General features: G+C 34.0%; 1 protein-coding gene across 4 annotated transcripts in view; it reads right to left on the reverse strand.

Annotated features, from left to right (window-relative positions):
- LOC114343874 (uncharacterized) overlaps nt 1-26,390 on the reverse strand; it is a 700,122-nt gene that overhangs the window by 233,167 nt on the left and 440,565 nt on the right. For all 4 annotated transcript variants that reach the window (XM_050644500.1, XM_050644499.1, XM_050644498.1 and 1 more), the window contains one exon: nt 13,021-13,119. In XM_050644500.1, coding sequence (XP_050500457.1) covers nt 13,021-13,119 — 99 coding nt within the window. The remainder of the gene's footprint in view (nt 1-13,020; nt 13,120-26,390) is intronic.

Here is a 26,390-nt window from a genome sequence, read left to right on the forward strand (position 1 = left end):
TATAAATGAAGGTCAATTCATTCAGGGAATAATAACAGGACCCATATAAGCCAACACAGGAATCTGGAAAGGAGATTCAATAAGTCCTCTACTGTTTAACATAATGTTGGATGCAATAATAAAACAAGTGAAGAAAAAAGAGGGTACAAAATGGACGATAGATAAAAATACTATGTTACGCTGATGTTACCGTGTTAGTAACAGAGTGCGAAGACCAGCTACAAAGATTACTGCTCGAATTCAACATTAACGCAAAAGAAATGAATATGAAAATATCAGTCCAAAAACAAAAAGCATAATAATAGCCAAAGAACCAATAAGATACAAATTGGAGTAAGACCATCAAATTATACAACAAGTAATGACTTTCAAATACCTGGCAATTAATCTATCAGCCGACAACAATATCGAAGAAAAGGTAAAAGACCAAATATGTAATTAAAAGCCAGTAGAACGGCCGGATGCCTAAAAGACACGATTTGGAAAAACAAACACCTAAGAGTGGAAACAAAGGCCCGAATATAAAGTCAGTTATTAGGCCAGTTATGACTTACACGGCCGAAACAATACCAGACACAAGTAAAACACAAAGACATCTGAAGACCAACGAGATGAAGATTTTAAGAAGGATCCCTGGAAAAGAATTACAGGGTAGGGTAAGAAGGGAGGAAATCAGACGCCTATGTGGGGTAGACAATAAAAATACCTGCGTAAAGAACAGAAAAGAAGAGTGGAATCAACACATAAGCAGGATGTCTGAATCAAGAATTTAATGAATGTAAATTTTGACTCATTAAGTTACTGTCTCTATTGGTGCTACTAATTCTCTATCATCCTCGACATCTATTAAAGTAATGAAATATTGTTTCCCTGTAGAAAAATAAATGCTTTCCACATAACCATAATTATAACCCTGTGAAAATTAGGTTCGTCGATAACGGTCTAGCACACAGAAAATAAGCATTTCTTTGCAAATTCAAACTGGGTCACTACTGACAAGAATCTCTTGATAATACTACAAATACTTCATTTAGAACTAACTGCCTATCTCCGTTTAAATATAATCATCACCAGTCAGAAAGTGTTTCTGTATTATAATCATCATTCATATTCGCCTATACATAATGCAACAGATGGTTTTGAAGTGTAATTGAACGCTTTTCATGGTTTGTTGCTCTCGATCTTAACAAAAAAGCAGTAACATTGAAAGCTTGTTGGCATAAACAATCGTTAATTTTCACTAACCAACTTCCTTTCAAATAATGAGGTAGTTTGACGTCTTTGTTGATTGAATAGACGAGGAAATAAAAATCATGAAACTTACTTCTTTATTCAGAGACAAGGTGTATAATTATGTGTGGTTTATACAGGTTGTCCAAAAATGACATGCTTCTTCGTCTTCTTCTTCTTTCTTTATATAAGTAATTTTGCTTATTAACTCTCCCAGGGGTTCGAACAAATAATCCCCGGACAAATAATCCCGGACAAAAAATCCCCAGAAATTATCCCTGTACAAAAAATCCCCAGACAAAAAATCCCCACAAATAATCCCCTGACAAATAATCCCCACAAATTTTTTTGGATAAAATATTCCAACAAAAAATTCCGGACAAAAAATCCCCAAGGAATATTTGCTCTAAAAGTTTTCCCGTGAATGCAATCGACGCAAATGTCTTTCAGCCTCAGAGCAATCGCCATGAAACCGCTTTTCGGCATGAAAATCATGATTAACAATTAAGAATAAGCATAAATTTTAATTTCGGTTACCAAATTTTGAATTCCAATTCCATGCCGAAAACTTCAAATTTTACATGACAATACAGTGTGAGTTTTTCTAACCTCAAAAACCCCAACCTCAAACATTTTCTAACCTCAAAATATATGGGGAATGAGCTAAGGCTGTAAGAACCATGTTTTAATTATTTATAACTTTAAGAGGAAACAGTAGCGATCAACAGGTAGCGAAAACGCGTTCCAAGATTGCGGCTGTAATTTTGAATATTGTTTCGAGATATTTGGCACATGTATTCGTAATATAATAAAGAATGGCGGTACAGAGCCCAATTTGAAAAATACATTAATATGTGGAAATTACTTTGTAATTAAATACAATATTAAAAAAACGAGCCTGTACCGCCATTAAGAAGAACAAAAAAATAAACTTTCTTCAAATAAACTTTTTTATCCGATGCCTAGATTTTGTGTCATTTTGTAACTACTAAAATGTTTTATTTCATTAGTAGTTCCAAAATGACACAAAATCTAGGCATCGGATAAAAAAGTTTATTTGAGGAAAGTGTATTTTTTTGTTCTTCTTAATGGCGGTACAAGCTCGTTTTTTTAATATTGTATTTAATTACAGAGTAATTTCCACATATTAATATATTTTTCAAATTGGGCTCTGTACCGCCATTCTTTATTATATTACGAATAGGTGTGCCAAATATCTCGAAAAAATATTCAAAATTATAGCCGCAATCTTGGAAGGCGTTTTGGCTACCTGTTGATCGCTACTGTATCACCTTAAATCTTTTGCTCGCTCTGCTTTGAATAACTATGTTCAAAACATTGCCTAGTGATGATAACTGTTGTTTCTCAAAACGATAATCTTGATTGTAGTGCAAAAAAACCTGTTCTACTTTTGTAAATTTAACGTCAAAAATATTTAGTCATCTTCATCATCATCAATGACGTTATAACTCTTTACTATTGCCTTCCATGTTTGTCGGTTCTGTGTCACTATTTTCCAGTGGCTCACTCTCATTTTCTCAAGATCTTCTCTGACTGCATCTTTCCATCGTTTTCTAGGCCGTCCTACAGACCTTCCCCCATCTGGCCTCTCACCGAGCAGCTATGTATGGTTTGATTTTTGGATAAATTTTTCTTATGAAATAACGTGGCTTTCGTATGACATGTCATGTGATGCCAGGGGTTAATCTGGAAATATTTTTAACATCCTTTAAAATCGGATAATATAATGTAACCTCAACTGTTTAAAAACAACTCAAGGGTGTTTACCCGTATATTTTGGTGGCTTAAATCATGTAAACCTGTGATAACACTGATGATGGAATATTGATTCCTAAAACGATTTGTTGTGATATAGCCCTTTTTAGGGATTGGAAATATATCTTTTACAAGATAAGATTTTTATCTTTGTAAAAGCCTCAAATATGAGTGTGGATTTTTTGAAATTTTAATCGAATAGAACGCAAAAAAGTGAATAAAATTATATTCTTTTTGGGAGTGGGGCATTTTGCCTACCTTAATGGGAGGTACCCTTTTGTGAAATCTATAGAAATATTTTATAAAATTTAAATTTGTACACTGTAGTCGTCGCACTGTGCTAATACTCTGGGCTAATTAGTAAAATACAAGGAAAAGTTATTTACCAGCAATTTTATCGGTGGAATCGAATCTTATGATTGTATATATTAATAATATAAGTATGTAAAGTTCGCAGATAGTGTGCTACTTTTTTTATAAACAAAATGGGGCCCGAAAATCGTATTTTTTTCAATTTTTGCTCTATAACTCCAAAGATTTTAACTTTACACCAAAAACACCCAAATAAAAATTTAGCATAATTAAATTCTGCATCGAGACGTGTTTTTCCCGATTTACTTCGACGAAAATTTTTCCCGGAAAATGCCGGTTTTTCCAACAAAATCTTTAATTTTCAACTAAAATTTTAGATAAGTAATTGTTTACCAATAATTAAATTACTTGACAGCATAAAAGCTCTTTTCGTATAGATTATAGTTCCAGAAGCCGATGGAAATTGAATAAACACTTTAGCAACAATTGAATTGTTAATTAAAAAATTACGGTCACTATAATAACCACAATAATTATGATACATAAGAATAACTATGATTTTTGTATAAAAAGACACTGTACCTATCTAATGTACTTTACAGAATTCAAATGGAACTATTTAAGCGGCCTCAGGAATATTTTAAAACTATAAACAATTTTTTGGCTTATAATCAAATACAATATCTCAGGAAATATTAAATTAAAATAAATCATGAAAACGGTTTTGGAAAAAGAGCGACAGGACGCTTCTTTTAAAAGAAAAACATTTAATTGTGATGAGTGGTTCCTGAGATACAACCGGTCAATGTTGACCGGCATTTATAGCAAAGATATAAATAATAAAATCATAATGTTCGAACCATCACCTTTTTATTTTTATCCTCTTTCTTCACACCAATTTTCATGTCTTTAAAGTAATCATAACATATATTATTATAATAAAAACTATCGATATTACGAGTGAAAATTTACAAAAATATGTAGCAAAATTCCAATCAAAAATCAGGTTGGAGAAAATGTTATCTCAAAGTTCAAAATAGGTATACGTTAAAAAAATGCATTTTCTCGGCTTCCCATGGAGGAATTTTTTTTATTATTTTTTTGTTCCCAAGTAACTCGAGTAGATCCATCTAACTAACGCATTACTAAATGTCAAACTTGCTTTTGTGTTGTTATAATAAATTAATTTATTTATACGAAAAGAACCCTACATATTGTTTCCAATTGTAGACTTTTTTTAAATAAACTTACTACAAGTGTACCTTTTAACGTTAAAAACACAAATATTCTCATTTGAAAGCTGTATAATTATTTAAACAATCTTTATTTAAACAAATTAAAAATTTTGTTATAATAAATAAATTAATTTATTATAACAAAAAAAGCAACTTTGACATTTAATAATGCGTTAGTTAGATGGCTCTACTCGAGTTACTTGAGAACAAAAAAAGAATAAAGAAAATTGCTCCGTGGGAAGCAGAGAAAATGCATTTTTTTTAACGTATACCGATTTTGAACTTTGAGATTACATTTTCTCCAACCTGATTTTTGATTGAAATTTTGCAATTTTCACTCGTAATATCGATAGTTTTTATTATAATAATATATGTTATGATTATTTTAAAGATATCAAAATTGGTGTGAAGAAAGAGGATAAAAAAAATAATGTGTGTGTACTTTGTACGCACGTAAGAAGTTATACTTCTATTATATGATTTCTTAAAAATAAATATACTTTAAAGAGTTTGTTTTATTTTTTTTAAACACCAAACTAATTTTGTGCTTACCGCTTTCAAAAAAATAAAAAAAAAGTATACGATTGCTCCGGATTCGAACTCAAGACCTCTCGATCTCTGGCCGAATGCTATACCAAACACGCTACGAGGACTGTGTCTATATCTGTTCGGACGTACCTAATGACAATTCACGGTAACAAACAGGCAAGGTGAAGTATAATAAATATACAATAAAATGTTTTAATAATACTCATATTACTCCTGAGGAAGACAAATCCCAAGACAAAAAAATTATAATAAATATATTTACTAAAAACACTAATGTATTCTTTTCACACATTTTCTTGCACTGATATATTTATACATAACTTGAAAGATTCAGCAACTAAACGCCATACTGTCTGTGTGCGCATGCGCGAAGAATTATGAAATTTTACTCTCAATCGCGCCTAAAAAGTATAACTGCAATAAAAAGGTGATGGTTCGAAAATTATGATCCTATTGTTTATATCTTTGCTGTAAATGCCGGTCAACTTTGACCTGTTATATCTCAGGAACTACTCATCACAATTAAACGTTTTTCTTTTAAAAGAAGCGTCTTGCCGCTTTTTTTCCAATACCGTTTTCATGATTTAATTTAATTTAATATTTCCCGAGATATTCTATTTGTTTTAAGCCAAAAAATTGTTTATAATTTTGAAATATTCCTGAGGCCGCTTAAATAGTCCAATTTGAATTCTGTAAAGTACATTAGATAGGCACAGTGTATTTTTATACAAAAATCATAGTTATTCTTATGTATCATAATTATTGTGGTTATAATGGTGACCGTCATTTTTTAATTAACAATTCAATTGTTGTAAAACTGTTCATTCAGTTTTTATCGGCTTCAGGAATTATAATCTATACGAAAAGATCTTTTATACTGCCAAGTTATTTAATTATTGATAAACAATTACTTATCTAAAATTTTACTTGAAAATTAATGATTTTGTTGTAAAAACCGGCTTTTTCCGGGGAAAATTTTCGTCAAAGTAAATCGGGAAAAACACGTCTCTATGCAGAATTTAATTACGGTGAATTTTTATTTGGGTATTTTTGGTGTAAAGTTAAAATCTTTCGAGTTATAGAGCAAAAATTGAAAAAAACACGATTTTCGGGCGCCATTTTGTTTATAAAAAAAGTAGCACACTATCTGCGGACTTTGCATATGTATATTATTAATATATACAATCGTAAGATTCGATTCCAGCAATAAAATTGCTGATAAGTAACTTTTCCCAAAAATGGCCTATTCGCCGACAATCTGCCCAGCCAGACTATAATATCCATTATGGTGGATGCTGCTGTATTTTCTAGCAAAGAAACATTTCATCGGTGTTTCTACAGGTTTAAAAGAAAATTTATGTTTACTATAAATGCACTGTTTGTCTTAAAAAGGTTTGTCTGCTATATCTGTAACAATTACAGGTAATCGAAAAAAATTAATATTTGAAATTTCGAAATACATATTGGGAATATGATGTAGTAAAACTAGAATAAAATACACGTAGGAGGAAACTTTCACCGACTTAAAAAGTCGCTCACACAATCATCTCATGTCTATTCGATGTCGACGGACCGACAAAAAAATGTTTGTTTAAAATTTATGACACAAGTGACTCCAACAAAGCTTTGAATGAATGGCTGCAGAACCAAATAAGGATGATGTAAACGAATTAGCATAAAAGAGTACACTATTTAGTTATATAAGTAGGTACTAATAAAGTTTTCTGACCCATGGTAATTAAAGCGGGTTTATGAATGTTTTGACTTACTTTCTTAAGTATTTGTAAGTGTATTTTAAAAAATGATTATTTACTGTTATTCTGCTATTCCTATATGTTTCAGACAGCCCTCAAAAAAATCTATAAAAAACGGCTTCGGCCACCAATAAAATTAACAAATCACTAATGGTAGGGGAGCCCAAGCGGGGATTTTTGCAGTTACTCGAGCGAGTCAGATTAGCATATGTGGAGAAACCTGGTACCCTGCAGATGTACCTCTACCATATATTGGCTCTTAACACAGGGGAGTTCGTTAAGGGGGGCCCGAAAAAAAATCTATCCTTAAAAAAACTCGAAATTGTCAGATTAAGATAAGGTAAGTTAAGTACATGCAAAAGAGTGTATATTTCAGAAATCTGACGATTTGAGCCGCGCGTAAGGAAATGGGTGAGTCCCAAAGTTTCACAAGAAAAAAGCGAATACTTCGCGAAATGAATGACAGATCGAAAAACTAAAAAATTTATTCTTAATATTTTTTGAAAATCTCTCGAATGATAAAAAACACTACTTCCCACGGAGAGGGGTGGGGGGTAAATTTAATATTTTAAATACGAATCCCGCGATATTTCGTGAAGTGAACATCAGATCGAAAAACTGTAAAATACACTTTTTCAATATTTTTGAAAAATCTATCGAATGGCACCAAACGCGACCCCCCACGAAGTTGGGGTGGGGGGTTACTTTAAAATTTTAAATAGGAGCCTCCATTTTTTATTGCAGATTTGGATTCCTCACGTAAAAATAAGTAACTTTTATTCAAAACATTTTTTGAATTATGGATAGATGGCGTTATAATCGGAAAAAACGATTGTTGGAAATAAAAAATTAAATTAAAAAATGGCAAGCACCCACTAAAATGGAAAACTTTACTTAACTTTTTTTGGTTTTAGGACCTACTCTTCACAACCCAATTCTACCAAATACTAAAAATAAAAAAAAACGATTAAGAGGGGCTCATATCCTTGACTGGCCGCCAAACTGGACGTAGCCCGGAGCGGAAACCCGAGACCCGAGCAACCAATACAGATAGATAATAAGTCATTAGAGATAGCGGAAACAGAGCGCCTCACGCTGGCCTGCATTCATCGGGGTACGATTTCGTGTGGAAATCCTTGTATCCTGGACCCCCACGTGGGCAAGCACTTGCCATGTGGGGTAGATATGTGTACATGATGATAGAGAGTTTCTATAGCGCATCAAAGTGCTATCGGGGGAAGTGGATAGTCTGGAGCAGGAGTCACCAATTGGCCGACCGCGGTCCGCTTGCGGACCATATGCTAGTTTTATGCGGACCTCCATTAGATTCAGAATATAATAATATAGTGTTTGGTAACTCTGAAAATGTTTGGCCATGAAATTGTGTAGGTACTATGTTGTATTATGTTTGGCTCAACTTAAGTGTGCGAAGTCGTTTTTTCAAGAATGAACTTTATTCAAAATCGGTACAGATCTCAGCTATCAGATGAATATTTCAACTCCCTAATGAGAATGGGTTGCACTAAACTCACTCCAGACTTCGGGCAGGTTGTACATTTTTTTAAATAAATACAAAATTACCTGTTTGTCCCGAAAAATGTATTTTTAGGTTTTTTTGGGTGATTCTAAACAAAAAAGGTCTCTTATCATTTTTCTCAAAAGTTGCTAGTTTTCGAGTTAAAAACGGTTTAAATTGAAGTAAGCCCCGTTTGCTCGTCAAAGTCTTGAATTAAACTTCAATTTAGGCACTTGACAACCTCAAAAATAATAATTTATTTTCAATCTTCGAAAATTCTTACTTTCGCATTTTTCAGATGACTGGATTAAAATTGAATTTCGAATGACTGAAGATCTTTTTTTATTTAAGATGACTCAAAAATGCTAAAAACATTTTAAGGAAAAAAGTGATGTTTTGAATTTGTTAAAAAAAAATTTTAAACAATTTTAGCCCAATAAATTTGCCCGGTACCCTTCTGATTTGTTTATAGGGGACATTTTTGAATAGGAATCCACAAAGAAACCGGATCAGAACAACCAGACACAGGTAGCACTAAACCCGGACCCCGGAAGTGTCAGAGATTTTCGAAACGGACCCTCAGGGACCATAATTGGTGATCCCTGGTCTGGAGCATTGAGGCAGAGTAAAGTGATTCCTGCTTATATGGGTTAATTCTTTTCGCCCTCGCCCTCATGAATTGTATACCCGAATGTCATTCTCAAGTTGTGCGCAAGTATCTCTACTTACTTACTTTACTCCTCTTGATTCCATTTGGAACATAGGGCCTCTACAGTCCCCCTCCATCCATCTTTGTTTCTGGCCAGGGCTTTCACCTCTTTTCATGTTAACCCATTGTCTTCTAGCTCTCTGGTAATATTTCTTTTCCAGGTTGTCACTGGTCTGCCTTGTTTTCTTTTTCCAGTTGGCTGGTAATCCAGGGCTTGTTTGGTTATATCATCTTCATTTTTCCTTAATGTGTGTCCAATAAACTTCCATTTGCGTCTGTTTATCGTTTTGGCTATCGGCTCTTGATTAGTGTTCTCCAAAGTTCCTTGTTACTTATCCGATTTGGCCAATATATTTGCAATATTCGTCTAAGGCATCTCTTTACAAATGTTTGAACCTTTTGTATAATATTTTTCTCTATTTTCCAAGTTTCTGCTGCATATAGCAAAATGTTCTTTACATTTGTATTAAATATCCTGATTTTGGTTTTGGTTGTTAATTTATTGGACTCCCATGTTTTCTTCAGCATATAGAACGCATTTTGGGCTTTAGTTGTCCTTCCATTAATTTCCTCTTCTATTCCATTGCTAGCGTCAATTATGCTTCCCAGATAGCAAAACTTCTGTACATTTTCTACTTCTTCTCCTTCAATGAATATACCCATTTCTCTTTCCGTATTTATCTTCAAAAGTTTGGTTTTTCTTGTGTTAATCTCTAGTCCTATTTTTCTTGCTTCTTTTGTCACCTTTTCTATTTTTTTCTGCATATGTTGTCTTTTTTCGGACACCAGACATATATCATCTGCAAAGTCTAGATCTTCAAGCTGACCGAAAGCATTCCATTTAATTCCTGTTTTATTTTTCGTTGCCTTCTTCATGACCCAGTCGATTAAGATAAAAAATATGGTTGGAGATAGAATACACCCCTGTCTGACTCCACTGTCTATGTTGATTGGTTCTGTGAGTTTCCCATTGTGCATGATTTGTGCGGTATAGTTTTCGTAGAACATTTTGATAATTCTTATGTATTTTAATGGAATTCCATATCTCTTTAATATTTCCCACATTTTTTCTCTGTTAATCCGGTCAAAGGCTTGTCTAAAGTCAATGAAATTTATATATATTTTGCTCTGCCATTCTATTGTTTATTCTACAATGTTTCTTAATGTGTTAATATGATCTGTGCATGCTTTATTACTTCTGAAGCCCGCTTGGTTTGGTCTTAACAACTGGTCTATAGTTTCTTTCATTCTTTCTAGTATCATCCTTGTCATGACTTTACTCACTGTAGAAAGTAGTGTTATTGCTCTCCAATTGTTGCAATTCGTTTGATCTCCCTTCTTCGGTATCTTTACCTTTTTTATACCTTTTTTCCAATCATCAAGTATTCTCTCCTCCTGCCATATTCTGTTTATTAGTAAATACAGGATTTCTTCCGATGTTTCTCTATCTGCTTTCAGTAGTTCTGTGGTAATGTTATCTATTCCAGCTGCTTTCTCTCTTTTCAGCTGTTGTATTGCTTTACTTACTTCTTTTTTTGTGAATTCCGATTCGGTGAAGCTTAGTTCTTCCTTTATTTCTTCATTTTCCATTTCGTGTTCTATTATTCTGTTGGCATATACTTCTCTAAAATGTTCGATCCATGTCTCAACTATTTCCTTTTAATTCTTCAATATTTTCCCGTTTTTGTCTTTTACATGCTCAACGTTCATTTTTCCACGCGAGCTTAGTTTTTTCGTCGTTTTATATAGAGTTCCCATGTCGTTGTTTTTTGCTGCTGTTTCTGCTTCTATTAACAGTTCTTCGTTATATTGTCTTTTGTCGTTTCTCGCACTTTTTTTAACTTCTTTATCTCTGGCTTTGTTAAACACTATTGCTTGCTTGCTATCTTTTAGTACTATAGTACCATAACCGACGATCGGAAATAGATTGACCAATAGTAGGTCAGTAGACTCGTTCACATGTTTTATTTGGAAGTGTCTAGCTGTCAGATACGAGTTTAATAGATAAGAGTGTGGATGTGGCAGTAGTTTCTTTGGTTTAGCTAGCAATCCGTCCTGCCACCCCTTGTCGAAGGCCTGGGATAGATCAAGGAATACTGCAGAGCAATATCTTTTATCCTTAAGGTCTTTATTGATTTTATTAACCACTCTAGACTCTAGACACTTGTTCTATTGACTCGTGTTTTTTACATTTCGTAGCCTGTGCACATACAGCTGCTTCCTAAATGTCTGGGATATAACTGGTAACAAGCTTATAAGTCTGCAGAACGAGACCTCTATGAAATATTTTATTCGTCGTATCGCATTGAATATGTAAGTTTATAAGTTTATAACATTAACACTTTTGGCGTGGGCGAAATCTCAATGCTTATTGTGGAGCTTATTACGAATGTGGCCATGGAAAAAACTCATGTGGCTATTTTTCACAATGAAACCGAGGTCTTAGCCAGGATAATCACAAAAAAATGAAATATTGGCATATATCTCAGAATGTAAATTATGGTAAAGTTAGACAAGGTAAACATACAAAAGTTATAGTAAAATAGGAATATAAAAATAGAAAACACAATTGCAAATTTTTTTAATAGCGCCTTTAACAGTTTGGAGAGAAAGTAACAATTGTTTGCTACAATATAAAGCCATTATCTTATATCCTTTAAAATTCTCTAATTGTTAAATGTTTAATTAAATAATTGATTAATGATGCAATTACACGTCATATATGTGTAAATTATCTCATTAGAATATTAACGAATTTGTGTTTTTCATTATAAAAGTGTTTGTAAGTAAAATATTATGCATAAAGAAAGTATGTTTTATTCTCAACGTAATTGTTTTATTTCAAATTATTTCCTCCTTTGTTAACTTTACCGACAGAAACGATTATAAATAATTATTCAGATTATGGTTACACGTTTTAGTGACACCTATGTACAAAACGTCATTGACGAAGTATCACCGGTGTCATAGTTCGCACTCTTCACACGAAGTGTCGAGGGCCAGTACATAGGACAAACTGCACAATGGTTGAAACAAAGACTCTTACAACACAAAAGAGTGAAATACTGATGTGCTGTTGTTGAACACACAAAAAAAACAGGTCACATATTAAAATTTTCAAAAGTTACAATACTGGATAAAGAAACTAATTATAAAAAGAGGTAGTTTCTTGAAAGGTGTCATATTAATAAAAAAAGCAAAAGATATATTAATTACAAATCCGATACTAGTAGTTTAAGTAATATTTATGTAATATTTTAAATAACTGTTAGTTCAAACCTTCTCCGTAGGTTTCTATATGCAGGTATTCAAAGTAGGTTGTGTCCTAGTAATTCCAGCATATTATAATATTCATAATAAAATTGTAAACTCTAGAGATCTCGTAAGAGTAAATGTTTCTAGTTCCTTTGTTTTATTAAATTTTTGTGAATTATTTTAATTGTAGTCACTTGCTGATGATGTTGAAGTTGTCAAATAAAGAACGATATATTGGGCAGGTAAAAAAAGAGGAACAATAGAGACCGAATTAGGGGTGGCGAGATCAGAACAAAATTTATTGTTTAGGAAATAAAAAAATGGGACACTAAATAAAGAAAAAGCATGGAACAATCATATCAGCAGAGAGGCGGATACAAGAGTGGTTAAAATAGCAAGAGACAAATCACCCAGTGGTAGCAGAAATATCGGCCAACCGCGCATGACATGGCAATCTTCCATAGAGGCAACAACCCGTTAATGATCAAGCAAAATTGCGTATATAAAGGAAGAAGAGGAAGATTTTTAGTTTAAAAATATTCTTTATAATTCTTCATTTAGTCTTCAACGTTATCTCATCTTCAAAAGTAGTACAACTCACAAGAACATTTACCAAACTATATCTCAGAAACAAATAGAATAACAACTTTAACTTACAGTTAAAGCAATATTTGTACAACTTACCTTTGATTGTTGAAGGTTTTTTATCTTTCGAAGAAAATATAGTTCTCCTTGTTTTTGGATCTGTCGTTGGAGATGAATGTAAAGTTGCATTTTTCTTATCTGAAACAATGAAATAATATATTAGTTAACCACAAAACGCTAAAAGTTGAAAGATTGAAACAATTTTGGCAATCTCGAAAAATTTCAGCAGAATGGATTTTAAGGTTATTGAAAGAATATCAATGAATTGCTCAGCATGAAATTTTGCAAGAATGTTACGTACCTAACAATGGAAGGCAAAAGAGCGACTGAAGACTGCATAAATAAAAAATGTCACAGAAAGCAAAAACGTGTTGAAGAGTTGGTCACGATGTTTCAGATTATAAAAGCCGATTTTCTTGATGACAGGAGAACCCTTAGCACAGCTTTTTACTGCATATCTCCAAATATCGGGAATTTCCTACACGAAAAATATTGCTCCAGCATAACCTCATAACAGGCAAAAATAAAATATACATGGCCTGGGAAAAATATAAAATCATCTCGATGAAACACCAGCAAATGTAACTGAATATACCAAATGTAACTGAATCCAGCAATTCTTCAGTCCATCTATACTGGTATCAGACGTGGAGAACGTGTAGAATTAAAAACGTAACCAACAGCAACGTCCCAGATGGGATTTAAAATTCATACTAAGGTTGTGGTCTCCAATACACGCTTTACTCAGCCTACGGCGTCTATTTGAGACAACCAGCTAAGACAGTGGTCACTTGAGTTCACCCCGTAATTTAAATTTGTTTTAGAATTACTCTTTTTTAACTATTTTCGAGAAGAGAAAGAGAAGGAAGTTTAACTTACAATTAAAGAAAGAAAGCTACAGTATCTCGGACGTGTCATGCGGGCCGAGAAGTATGGCATCTTGCGACTAATAATGCAAGAAAAGATAGATGGTAGAAGAAGCATCGGAAGAAGACGAATTTTATGGCTGAAGAATCTGAGAGAATGGTTTGGATGCAGCTCAAAACAACTATTTAGAGCTACTGCCTCAAAAATTAAAATAGCTATGATGATTGCCAACCTCCGTAGCGGAGATGGCACCTGAAGAAGAAGAAGAACTATTTTCGGTTGTAAGATAGTTTTTGTCCTTATTAAAAGTAACGAAAATAAACAATTGTCCTACGACATGACGCTGTACACGGCCTACAGTGTTGTAGGCCGTGTAGGCCTACATCGATTTAATTTTTAAATGTCTTACACAAACATTATTGTTTATAGTAGAATAATTAGGTGACATTGATGTCACAATGTAGAGCACTCGTTTCGAGAAAGACCTAGTCAGCTATTTTGATATTATTAATATTTCACGGTCGATTCGGTGTCAGCAATCATAATAAAAAAATTACGAGTTTATTTATAGATACGGAGAAAGTATTGGAGATCATTCTTCTTTATTATTTATTCATTATACAGACATCAAGTAGTTAGAATATAGACTTTGTCCACCAACTCGTTACTGGTATATTTAGTGTTGATAAATAAATATATATCTGGTAATAGTGTTCGAGTTAATCAACCCCATCATAGGGGGTAACAACCCCCACCACCATAGCGTCTATTGGCGACCACCGCATTAGATGTTGAAATGAATGAAAGCTGAACATATATTATTATGTTGGATATTTAACAAAATATATATGATAGAGGAGAAGTACCGTCTGAATCACTTTATGGTGTTACCAAAAAAGGCCAACAAGTACAATTGTGGAGCTTTATAAGTATAATGAGCCAAGCCTTGAAAATATTAAAATATTTCTACAAATTTATCATTCAAAATATAAAAATTAAAAGTGTGAAGAAGTCAGCGATAAAAATTAATTTGGTTTTAAATAGCAATGGGTACGATAGATGTCAAATATATTCTATACAACTGATCACTCAAAATGTTATGAACTATGGAAAAATAGGTTTAAAATCTATATTAAAATCAATGGGCAAACTATGGATGCACCGTTAACTCAAGAAGTTCAAATAATAAAGAAGTCCTTTATCTTATCTCTCCTATAATTTAATGTCTTTTTAATTGATATACTCCAAATAGCGATTCAAAACCAAGCAAAAGGAATAGAAATAAATTAAACACATAAATAAGTTAGAGGAATTACAAGAACTTCTGAATGAAGTCGACAAGATAGGAAAAGTATTTGCCCCAGGAATTAATATTAATAAAAGAGAAGCTTATAATCATAAGGAGACACCAACACAATCACCTCTAAAGATTAGTAAATAGTAAACCTTTCGAAACTACCGGAGGACAACGCTTCTAAATATCACCCACAAAATCCTTAAACATCCTGCTAGAAAGAACCAAAACATACACAGAAGAAATAGTTGGGGATTATTAAATCGGATTTAAACCGAGCCGCTTTACTATTGACCAGATATTCACAATAAAAGAGATAATGGAAAAATGCTAAAGTTTAATCGTGAGCTTCATCAGATGTTTATAGATTTTAAACAGGCATTCACTAGAGTATTCAGGGGTAGACTTTGGACTGTGAACTGCAGCAAGAACTTGTGTATGGAAGGGTTAGGATGTCAGAGAGTTGGACAACATTACTCAGAGACATTTGAAATAAACACTGGACTAAAACAGGGAGCTACTCTTTCACCACAATTCTACAACTTAGCTCTGGAAAACATAATCAGAAGTACCATAATCAGAAGTACATAATAGAAACACCGACTACAATGTTCAATCGATAAGGACCAAACTTCTGTCTTATCAGAAACACCAGATTAAATGGTACGACGAAAGGGTGAAAGCACTAGCAAATCAAGAGAAACAAGCTTTCCTAACATACAAAAGAGTGAAGACACCGGAGGCACGAGACGACTACGTGACAATCAGGAATAGAGTAAACCAAGAAATAGATAACATCAAAAAAGAACACTGGGAGAAATTTACCAAAGATATGGAATACGATCTCTATGGATCCCAGAAAAAGGTGTGGAAGATGATAATGAGACAAAAAATAGAAATGAATGAATTTGTACGGATATCTATTCATTACGGAGACACAATGGACTGAGCATTTCACGAAATTATATGGAGAAGGAAAAGAAGAGAACAGAGAAATAAACATTAATGAAACCCAGGATAGAGTACTAATATCAGAAGAAGAGCTACAAGAACGAATAAAAAATTAAAAAATAGAAAAGCACCTGGTCCTGATAAGATAAATAATGAACTGCTAAAATATGGAGGAGGAACACTACTCAAATGGCTCCTAAAATTATTTGTCGATATAATAAATATCGGAGTAGTACCAGCGAAATGGAAGGAAAGTCTCCTGCTACCGATACTCAAAAAGGGAGACTCGAAAAATCCTGAAAATTATAGAGGCATTAGTCTGATGAACAGCACATTGAAATTGTTGACGGCAGTCATAAAAGATAAAATCGAGGAAAAAGCGAACATGGCAGATGAACAACAAGGCTTCCGGAAGAACCGCAGCACAATAGATGCAATTTTTATTATCAGGCAAATAGTATAAAAGTCTATTGAATATGGAAAACCAGCATACATGTGCTTTGTAGATTCAAAAAGTGCTTTTGACATGGTGAGGCGAAATGATATCTTAAATTTATTACAAGCTGAAATTAACAAGAACAACAAGACCAGAGTTATAATGTCAACAGGAGAGACAGAACGTATATAACTAAACGGACGAATCCGCCAAGGAAACTCGCTCAGCCCATTGTTATTCAATATGGTGATGAATCAAATAATTCACGAAGTAAGAAAACGACATGGATACCACATGGGAGCGCATAAAATCACGATACTATGCTATGCCGATGATGCAGTACTAATTGCTGATAACGAGGATGACCTACAAAGGCAGCCCCACACTTTCAATATCACAGCAAATAAACTTAATATGAGAATATCAGTAGAAAAAACTAAATGTATAGTGATAAGTAAAGAGCCGCGTAGATGCAAGTTAGAAATAGACGGCAAAATTGTAGAACAAGTAATGAAATTCAATTATCTAGGAGTAGAGATCACTAGTGACATAAGACCACAACACAGATATAAGAACAGAGACCACAACACAAGCAACAAAAGCGGTAAGAGTAAGTGGTTGCCTCCGAGAAACCATATGGAGAAACAAATATCTGGCCACGGAAATCAAAATAAAAGTGTACAAGACAACAGTAAGACCTATCCTAACATATGCAGCGGAGACAAGGACCGATACAAGAAAGACGAAACAACAAATCAACAATATCGAAATGAAAGTATTAAGATCAATAGCGGGCATATCATTAAGAGACAGACAAAGCAACAGAAGTATACGAGAACGATGCAAAATTCAAAATATTAACAGGTGGATAAAAACAAGAAAGAAAAACTGGAACGAACATGTAAACCGAATAGAACCAGATAGATTAGCGAACATCTGTAAAAACAACAAGCCGTATAGCAGAAGATCCGTTGGAAGGCCCGCCAAAAAGGTTTAAAGACAATGTACAGTCAACGTCAACTGAAACAGAATAAGAGGCAAACAAACAGGAGTAATCCTAGTCGCGCGAAGAAGAAGAAGAAGAAGAAGAAGAAGAAGAAGAAGAAGAAGAAGAAGAACAAGAACAAGAGACTTTCGTCAGATTCGAGAAAGAAGCAGAGTAAATGAAAACTAAATAAATGTATATAAGCCGCATAATCAAGAGAGAGAGAGAGAGAGAGAGAGAGAGAGAATCGGACGGAACGTCATAGATGACTTTAAATTCGAGCGCGAATTCAAGTAGCTTGGAACAACAATAACTGAAAACGATAACGAATCAGAAGAAATAAACATAACAATAGAACGCAAGCCGGCAACAGATGTCTTTATGCCAGTGGAGAAGAAGAACACAGCAATACGAACTAGCGTAAGTGCATCTTTGAGTACCTTTATACAACCCCCTCCTATTGGGTTATGTTATCTTTGGTGTACTAAAAAGAGCACGTTTTGGGGATGATGACCAAGCGCAGCAGTTTATATGAAAATGAAAAACGGAACCTCTGATCCACCCTGTAACGTAAAATTCGCCCAAAATGTGGAATACACTACGAAATACAAAAAGTAGAAAACATACAAGGAATGTCTAAAATATCCATTAGCCAAAATTATTTGCATAAGGTCCAAAACCAAAATGAACATCAATAGGGCTTTTCATCGATTATCATTTGTTTCGAGCGTCTGTCATATATTGTATAATCTGTGTATAATATTAATATACATACATGGATTATACGACATATGACAGAAGCTCGAAACAAATGACTGTGAATGAAAAGCCCTATACATTGCTAGCGAAAAAAACATACATACTAAATTATTTATATAATCAACTAAGCTTGTTATGAGATACAAGGAATGAAAAAATTCGTAAAAACTGCTGTAAGCCTGAATAAGAAAAACGTGTCTACAGTCATCTCGCTATTTTATTTAAGTGATTCCCATGAACTATACTTAGTATGGATGAGTTTCTGCAGTGTCTTTGACATACATGCAAAAATAGAAATTATTTAAACCGGTACTACATATTTAATGAAAACACTAAACGTAGAAGCATAAAGCAGTTCGAAATGAGTAGGCATGAATTTTGCAAATGAATAAAATCAATACTTAAACTCCTGACCTGGACTCTTAAACAAACGTAAAAATAACATTCTAGTCCTTCAGCGTATGCAACTCACATTACTGACTGCAGTGTACTCGGTTGCAGAGTCTCAGTCGACGATCTACCGCAAGCTTGAGCAACTTCGATCGGTTGTAGAAGCGTAGGGGTAAGCAGCGCAACAATATGATTAATAGTGTAGGTTAAGATAGGATATTAATTTTTACAAATCAAAGGCAGATATAGAGCACAGATATGTATTAAGTAAGTAAATATTGGCTAAGTAATTTCGCTCTCAGAGCACCGTCAGGGGCATTTCGTCAAAAAAGGGAAGCTATCCAACACATCCCGGAATGTCGTAGACGTTTAGGTAGATACCTACATAACACAAATAACACACACTGGTCAAAGAACAGATTAAGAAAAATGATCGGGAGCTACATTCTTGGTTATGTTTCGAGGTAAAAATGTTTTACCTCTACCATTTTTACCTCCAAATATAGCGATATAGCTCATGCCCCGGAATCTTATATGAACAAACTGGGGAGTTTCCCCTATCACTTTCACTACGGTCAGCTAATAAAGAGAAATGACAGCAGATCTCGCGCACGAAGACTTTAACCAATCATTTATGTTAACACCATAGGGCTTTTCATTCATAGTCATTTGTTTCGAGCTTCTGTCATGTGTCACATAATATTAATATATCTACGTCATACGTTATTGGCACCTACCAATGATACAAACCAAAAACGTATGACGTAGATATATTAATATTATGTGACACATGATAGAAGCTCGAAACAAATGACAATCGATGAAAAGCCCTATATCTGAATGTCACAAATAAAATAATCAAACAAGGCTTAACCATAGATATAATAACAGAATAGATTATGCCACTCCGAAAAATAGCGTAACGCGGAACAGTTCGGGTCGGTGGTCTATCTATCTCTCTCTACCGGCCCTTAGCTTTCTCTCACTAGCATATGATGGCTGCCGCCTCTGTGTCACTGTCGTTCCATTACTCCCACCTCTTGGTAGATACGCTCACACTCGCACGACAGACAAAGATAGCTAGACCACCGTACTTGATACAGAGATATGTAAAGAAAATAGATCAGGCTAGTCATATGCCACTCAATGCATCGGGATGTAACGCCGATATCAAGTACGGTGGTCTAGCTATCTTTGTCTGTCGTGCGAGTGTGAGCGTATCTACCAAGAGGTGGGAATAACGGAACGACAGTGACACACAGGCGGCGGCCATCATATGCTAGAGAGAGAAAGCTAAGCGCCGGTAGAGAGAGATAGATAGACCACCGACCCGAAATGTTCCGCGTTACGCTATTTTTCGAACTGGTTTAATCTATTCTGTTATATCTATGACTTGATATCGGCGTCAATTCTGTCAAAAGTAATGACAGTTAGTGGAAATAATTTTCCATAAGTTTTCAGTTTTTATTGTATTATCTTTAACGATTTATTCTTAGTAATTTCAATTTAAGTTGGTTCCTTATCCTTCGTTTATAAAGTGTAGTTTTCTTTTAGTTACGAAAGAACTTTTGTGTTGTGTAAATAAAAAAAAGTAAACATGGTTTATTATTGTTGTGTACTGTTGTGTACAAATCATAGAAAAGTTAGAAAAATGCATCCATGGAAAAATTCTCTTCGTCGTTTTACTGACTAACGCCTATCATAAACCATTTAAATTTCAACATTTCTGCTTCTAACTCTATGATTCTTTATTTGTTGCTAGGTATCTATATGATATGTAGCGATTGTGTGTAAGGGTGTTCTAAGTTTGGTATGTTTACTTGCATAATCTTGACCCCGCCCCGCCCAAAAAAAGTGGGATAGACTAGATGGTATAGAATTGGTTAAACATCGAAAAGCAGTTGGATCAGACAACATCATAATAGAGATATGAAAACTGTCGAATAGTATGGCACAAATTTGAATTTGAATATAAGCCAGTCTACTTTCTCCATTTGTTTCCAAAATTGAAATAATACAAAACAAATAAGTGATTTCCGTCTAATTCTTAAGAAATTTCTGCTGAAGACATTATTAATTTGAATACAGTTGGAATAAATAATATCACATAAAAGTTTGTTGCCCATTCTGGCGCAGAATGTGTTAAGAATGATATTTCTATTTTAATTGAGTTTGTCTGTGTAATTATTTTCATTTAAATAGATATGACATTGATTGCAAATCGTTCTCTTGTTGTAAAGGTGTAGGTTTTAGATATACTCTCATTTGTTATACCCCGAATAGGGGTTTTGCGACAGTATGCGGGTGAAAATATAAATTTCTTTATATCGTACATAAATATATTACACCGAATTTAGAGTATTTATTATTGCAGGTTATTTATACTAGGGAAAGTAGGTTATTCTAAAGTATGCAAATGTTATTTATTAACTTACGTCGCATTAAATCGTCTTAAAATGTATAAGAGTACGTCTATTATGTATATTAGTTATATTAATAGCTTCTATTAGAACGATAAACCTACAAAAAGACAGAGCAAAGATGATAAACAGTTGCAAACGCATAGTTTGGAATTCACCAAAGCAGCCAGAAGCATACATAAAAAATATAAGTAGCCGAAACTTTACAAAGTAATAATGTCAAACCTCTAAGTATCAACGACCACAATAAATTAATAATAGGCTTGGTTAAGAACGCGCAACTCAAAATTTGCAAGAAAAATGACACCAAATGCGAAAAGATTAGCAAAGATAACAAAAGCTTTACTTAGATACGACGAAAACTAAGCGAGACAGAAAAGAGAAATAAAAAAGAGTCCTCCTCCTCTATCTTTTCTCCTTCGTAAGGATGTAGTGGCGTCATGTAAGGCGTTTGACTATTTCTGTCCAATTCTCTCTCCTGCGTTTGTTGTTTTGCTTCGGAGAATGAGTAACTAGTCATGTCCTTTATTTGGTCCGACCATCGTAATGGAGATCTTCCTCTGGATCTTCTGCCCTCTACGTTGCCTTCAACTATTATTCGTTCCATGCCTTCTCTTCTTCTAGTTATTTGTCCAAAATATCTCAGTATATTTTGGTTGATAGTTGTGCTGAGTCTAGTTTCTATGTTAAGTTCGGCTAATATTGAATTATTTGTGCGATGTGCGGTCCATGGTATGCGCAACATTCTCCGGTAGACCCACATTTCAAATGCCATTAGAAGTTTTGAATCTGCTTTTTTGATGGTCCGAGTCTCTGAAGCGTAGGTGGCGATAGGAAATATTAACGCTCGAAGAAGGCGTAATTTTGTGTTTTTTGTAATGTCAGTACTCTTCCATATTTTTGTGAGTTTGGCTGTTGCCGATCTGGCCATTATGATGAGCCTACGGATCTCGTCTTCGCATCCTCCACTGATAGTAATAACGGAGCCTAAGTAATTAAATGGTCTGACCACTTCGTAACCTGCCAAGTTTCTTATCTCCGGTTGGTTGTTTCTGTTTCTATCGATGATCATTACTTTGGTCTTCTGTATATTTATTTTCAAACCATATTCCGTACTCACCGTTCTTAGCCTATTCATAATTTCTTCCAGTTCTTCTGGTGAAGACGCCAATATAACAGTGTCATCAGCATAACGTAGGTTTTTGATTTTCTTCCTCCTATAGTTGCTCCACCTTGCCATTCCTCAAAAACTTGACGCATAATGTGTAAAGAAGAATATAGGAAACTAATAAGAGAATTATAGTACATTGTTTCACGGTTTTTGCTGTAAATTTTAAAGAACTGCTTGGATTGACATGAAATTTGGCATACGCATAGCTAACATGTCAAAGAAAAAAAGTGATATGGTGCCGATGTGTGCTTTTGCCCTGGAGATGAGTTTCACCCCATCTCGTGGGTGAAAAAATATAGGTCCAAGATAAGTCCCGAAATGGATAAACTGCAAAACTTACTTCTTAGCAAAACTATACCCTATAAAAAAGTGAAAAAAACGGTGTATATATTTAGGTCTCTATACATAGCAAAAGCAGAGTTATAGCCAATGAAAAATGGGTTCATATTCGAAAAATTCCAAATAGAATAATTCAATGTGAAATATCCAAATAATGAAGCATTCTTGGGGAAAATACATTACAACTTTTAAAAGTGTTTAAGAAGTGTTTAAAAAAAGCTTTATTTCTGTTTTTATAAAAAAATCTGGCATCAAATGTAAGCAAGTTACGCTCAAAATAAAGTTGGTTCCCTTTTGTTTCGGCAAAAAAAAATCAGGAAGATCACCCGTAATTAGCAACTTAAATGAAATTAATCGTTACCGCTTCACAAGTTACTTTACTTATGTTGTGTTTATATAATCTGTAAGTTTTATCGATTCAAAGCGCTTATTTTTGAAAAAATTTGGGTTTTAAAGTAAAATTTTTAAAAATTTTAATTTTGGAAAAAATGTATTTTTTCAAAATAACTTAAAAATTGTTAGATACCAAAAATCTTAAACAAGAAAAAAAGTCGGCTTTACTTTTCTAAATATTTTGTATTTTTTTGTTTTTCTGTAAGACAAAAATTGGTTAAGATTTGGTGTTTCTAAATTTGCATACACTCGTGATAAGTGACTCCTTTAAGCCCTTTTAACTACAGCTCTTTCAAAAATAAGGACTTTGAACCGATGAAACTTACAGATCATATGATCAATACATACGCAAGTAAAAAACTTGTGAAGTAGTAACAATTAAGTTCATTTGAAATGGTAATTAGGGGGTGATTTTCCCGATTTCTTACCAAAAAAAGGGACCAACTTTATTTTGAGCGTAACTTGTTTACTTTTGATGCTAAATTTTTTTTTAAACAAAAATAAGCATTTTTAAACACTTTAAAAAAGTTAAAATGAGTTTTCCCCAAAAAAGTGCTTCGTTTTTTGGTTATGGCACGTTAAAATATTCGATTTGGAATTTGACGAATATGAGCCTATTTTTCATTAGCTATAACTCTGCTTCTACTAGGTATAGTGACCCAATATATACACCATGTTTTTCATTTTTTTAGGTGCTATATTTTTGATACGAATTTTTTTCCGACCAAATACTTACTATTGAGTTATTTGCGAAAACCCGTCTGAAAACGTGGTTATTTTGTAGAAAAATTAACATATTCACTCGCAAATAACTCGAAAAGTATTAACTTGGCGAAAAAACTTTATAGAACAAAAGATGCTTAGAATTAGACATTTTATCCATTTCCGGACTTATTTCGAACATATATTTTTCATCCCCAAAAGAGGGTGAAACTCACCCCTAGGGCAAAAGCACACATCGGCACAATATCACTTTTTTCTTTGACTTATTAGCTATGTGTATGCCAAATTTCATGTCAATCCAAGCGGTTCTTTAAAATTTAGAGGTTTTGCAATATTTTACCTTTAAAGAACGGACTATTTCAGCAGAAATTACAAAAGATCAAGAAGATATAATACGAGTGAAATACATCAAACAGTAGAGAAAAAATGTTTAAAGATATTGAAAAGAGAGTGAAAAAAAATACAAGCTGAGAGACAAAAGCGGAAAAGCAACAGCAGATAAATTAATAGGACATTCTGAAAATAACTAGAGAGTTTTATAAAGACCTCTATTCCAGCCACAGGCTTCTTCTTGATGTGCCTATTCGTGAAAAATGTTGGCGATCATTATGGTAATCTTCATCTTATCTGCAGCAGCGTGGAAAAGCAGCATAATATGTTGTGTTGAACCAGGTTCTGAGGATGTTCAACCAGGATGTTCTTCTTCTTCCTGGAGCCACTTACCACAAGACAATTTCCCGAAACGTGTACCTAAGGACTCTCAGAATCGGGGATTTGAAGTACTTTTACCCATTACAGTGTGTCAGAAGTAAGAGCAGGAAATGAAGAACCATCGACGGCCTGGTGATGACGGATACGTTATTGATGCAATAAAATTAGGAGGAGAAATCCTACTATTATCAATAAGCTAACTGTTTAATAAATGCTTACATGAGAGTATGAGTGTACGATACCAAAAGTCTAGAAAAATGTACTTGTTTATTTATTTTTTGCAAACGGGAGTCGTATTAGGTAGTTAAATATTAAAAAACGTCATAAAACGTCAGCACATATATTTGGACACTGCTTAAAATTTAAATATTCTGTATAATTTTAGGGGTCGACGAGACAAGAATTCTTGTCTTGCCAACAACTTTTTGTCTTGTCTTGAGAAAAAATCAAGGAATTTTAAAAAATCTTGTCTTGACGTTTTCTTGACATTTTATATCTTGTCTTGACTCAAGAAATTTCAAGATCTTGAAATTTCTTGATTACCCAGTCCGGTGATTCCCCGGCGACTTTTTTATTGCGTTGCGTGCTAACACGGCCACTGGGGGAAGTCCTGATTGAAAATATAAATAAATGCAAAATGTTAGATAAAAATGGGTTCTGATCAGTAAATTTTGTCAGTATCTGAGAAGCTTTAAAATACTTTCTTCAATACTCGAAGGCTTGAAGGGGAAAAATATTGCACACTCCCCTTGGTGGTAATTGAAGTAAACTTACTGTTAGACAAACTGGAAATATTGGGCTCATTAACTTGATAATTAAATTTATAGAGACACTACCGACGAGTAATTAATTTACTTTATTCAAGCTGCCACCGAGCGATTGCCGGTATAAGCAATCCCACACTTACTGACCAACGGCTTCGGGCGGATGAGTTGGTAAGTGGAAGGGCACTCTTTTGTCCTGGCGCTAAGAAATTGGCACCAAAGGCGAATGAATCAAGTAAATGACCAACGGCATAAGGATACAGAAGGCAAGGAGAAACCACTGTATTAAAGATCCAATTGGATATCTCTAGTACAATCATCATGGCTGTACAACGTACAATAAATTCTGGTACTGATCATGGACATCGGAAAACAAGATCCGGCAGGAGAGGTAATTATCATGACAACAGGGCCTCTCAGGTCGTAACCTGGCGAAATCCCTGTTTTAAAGATGCAATAAATATTGGTACGTGGAACGTCAGAAGTATGTATGAACCTGGAAAAATGAACAATATTATACAAGAGATGCAAAGGTTAAATATCGATATATTAGGTATCAGCGATACAAGGTGGTCGAGTTCAGGCAGCTTCGCGACAAACAACGGAATGATATATTTTTCAGGAAATAATGACCCACACCACAGATATGGAGTAGCAATTGTTGTATCAAAAAAAATGATGCAGTCTGTTATTAACTTTACACCAGTGTCTGATAGAGTAATATTCCTTCAACTTCATACAAAAACTGTAAATCTTAATATCATACAGGTTTATGCTCCTACTGCAGAAAAATCAGATGAAGAGGTTGAGGAATTCTATGAACAAATTAACCATGTTCTAAAATCTATAAAGGCAAGAGACGTCACAATTATCCTTGGTGATTTTAATTCCAAAATTGGGGAAGGAAAAAGCGGCAAATATGTAGGAAATTATGGTCTCGGGTTAAGGAACGAGAGAGGAGACCGAATGTTACAGTTCTGCCAAGAAAACGATATGATTATTTCAAACACATTTTTTAAACTCCCCAAAAGAAGGCTTTATACGTGGACATCACCTCAACATAACGCACAGAAAATAGTTAGGAATCAAATAGACTTTGTGTTGATAAATGAAAGATACAAAAACGGCATAAAATCGGTTAAGGCGTACCCAGGCGCAGATGTTTCCTCAGACCACAATCCCTTGATAGCGCGTGTAAGCATTAAA

This window comes from Diabrotica virgifera, chromosome 2 (assembly GCF_917563875.1).
Source record: "Diabrotica virgifera virgifera chromosome 2, PGI_DIABVI_V3a".
Taxonomy (NCBI): domain Eukaryota; kingdom Metazoa; phylum Arthropoda; class Insecta; order Coleoptera; family Chrysomelidae; genus Diabrotica; species Diabrotica virgifera.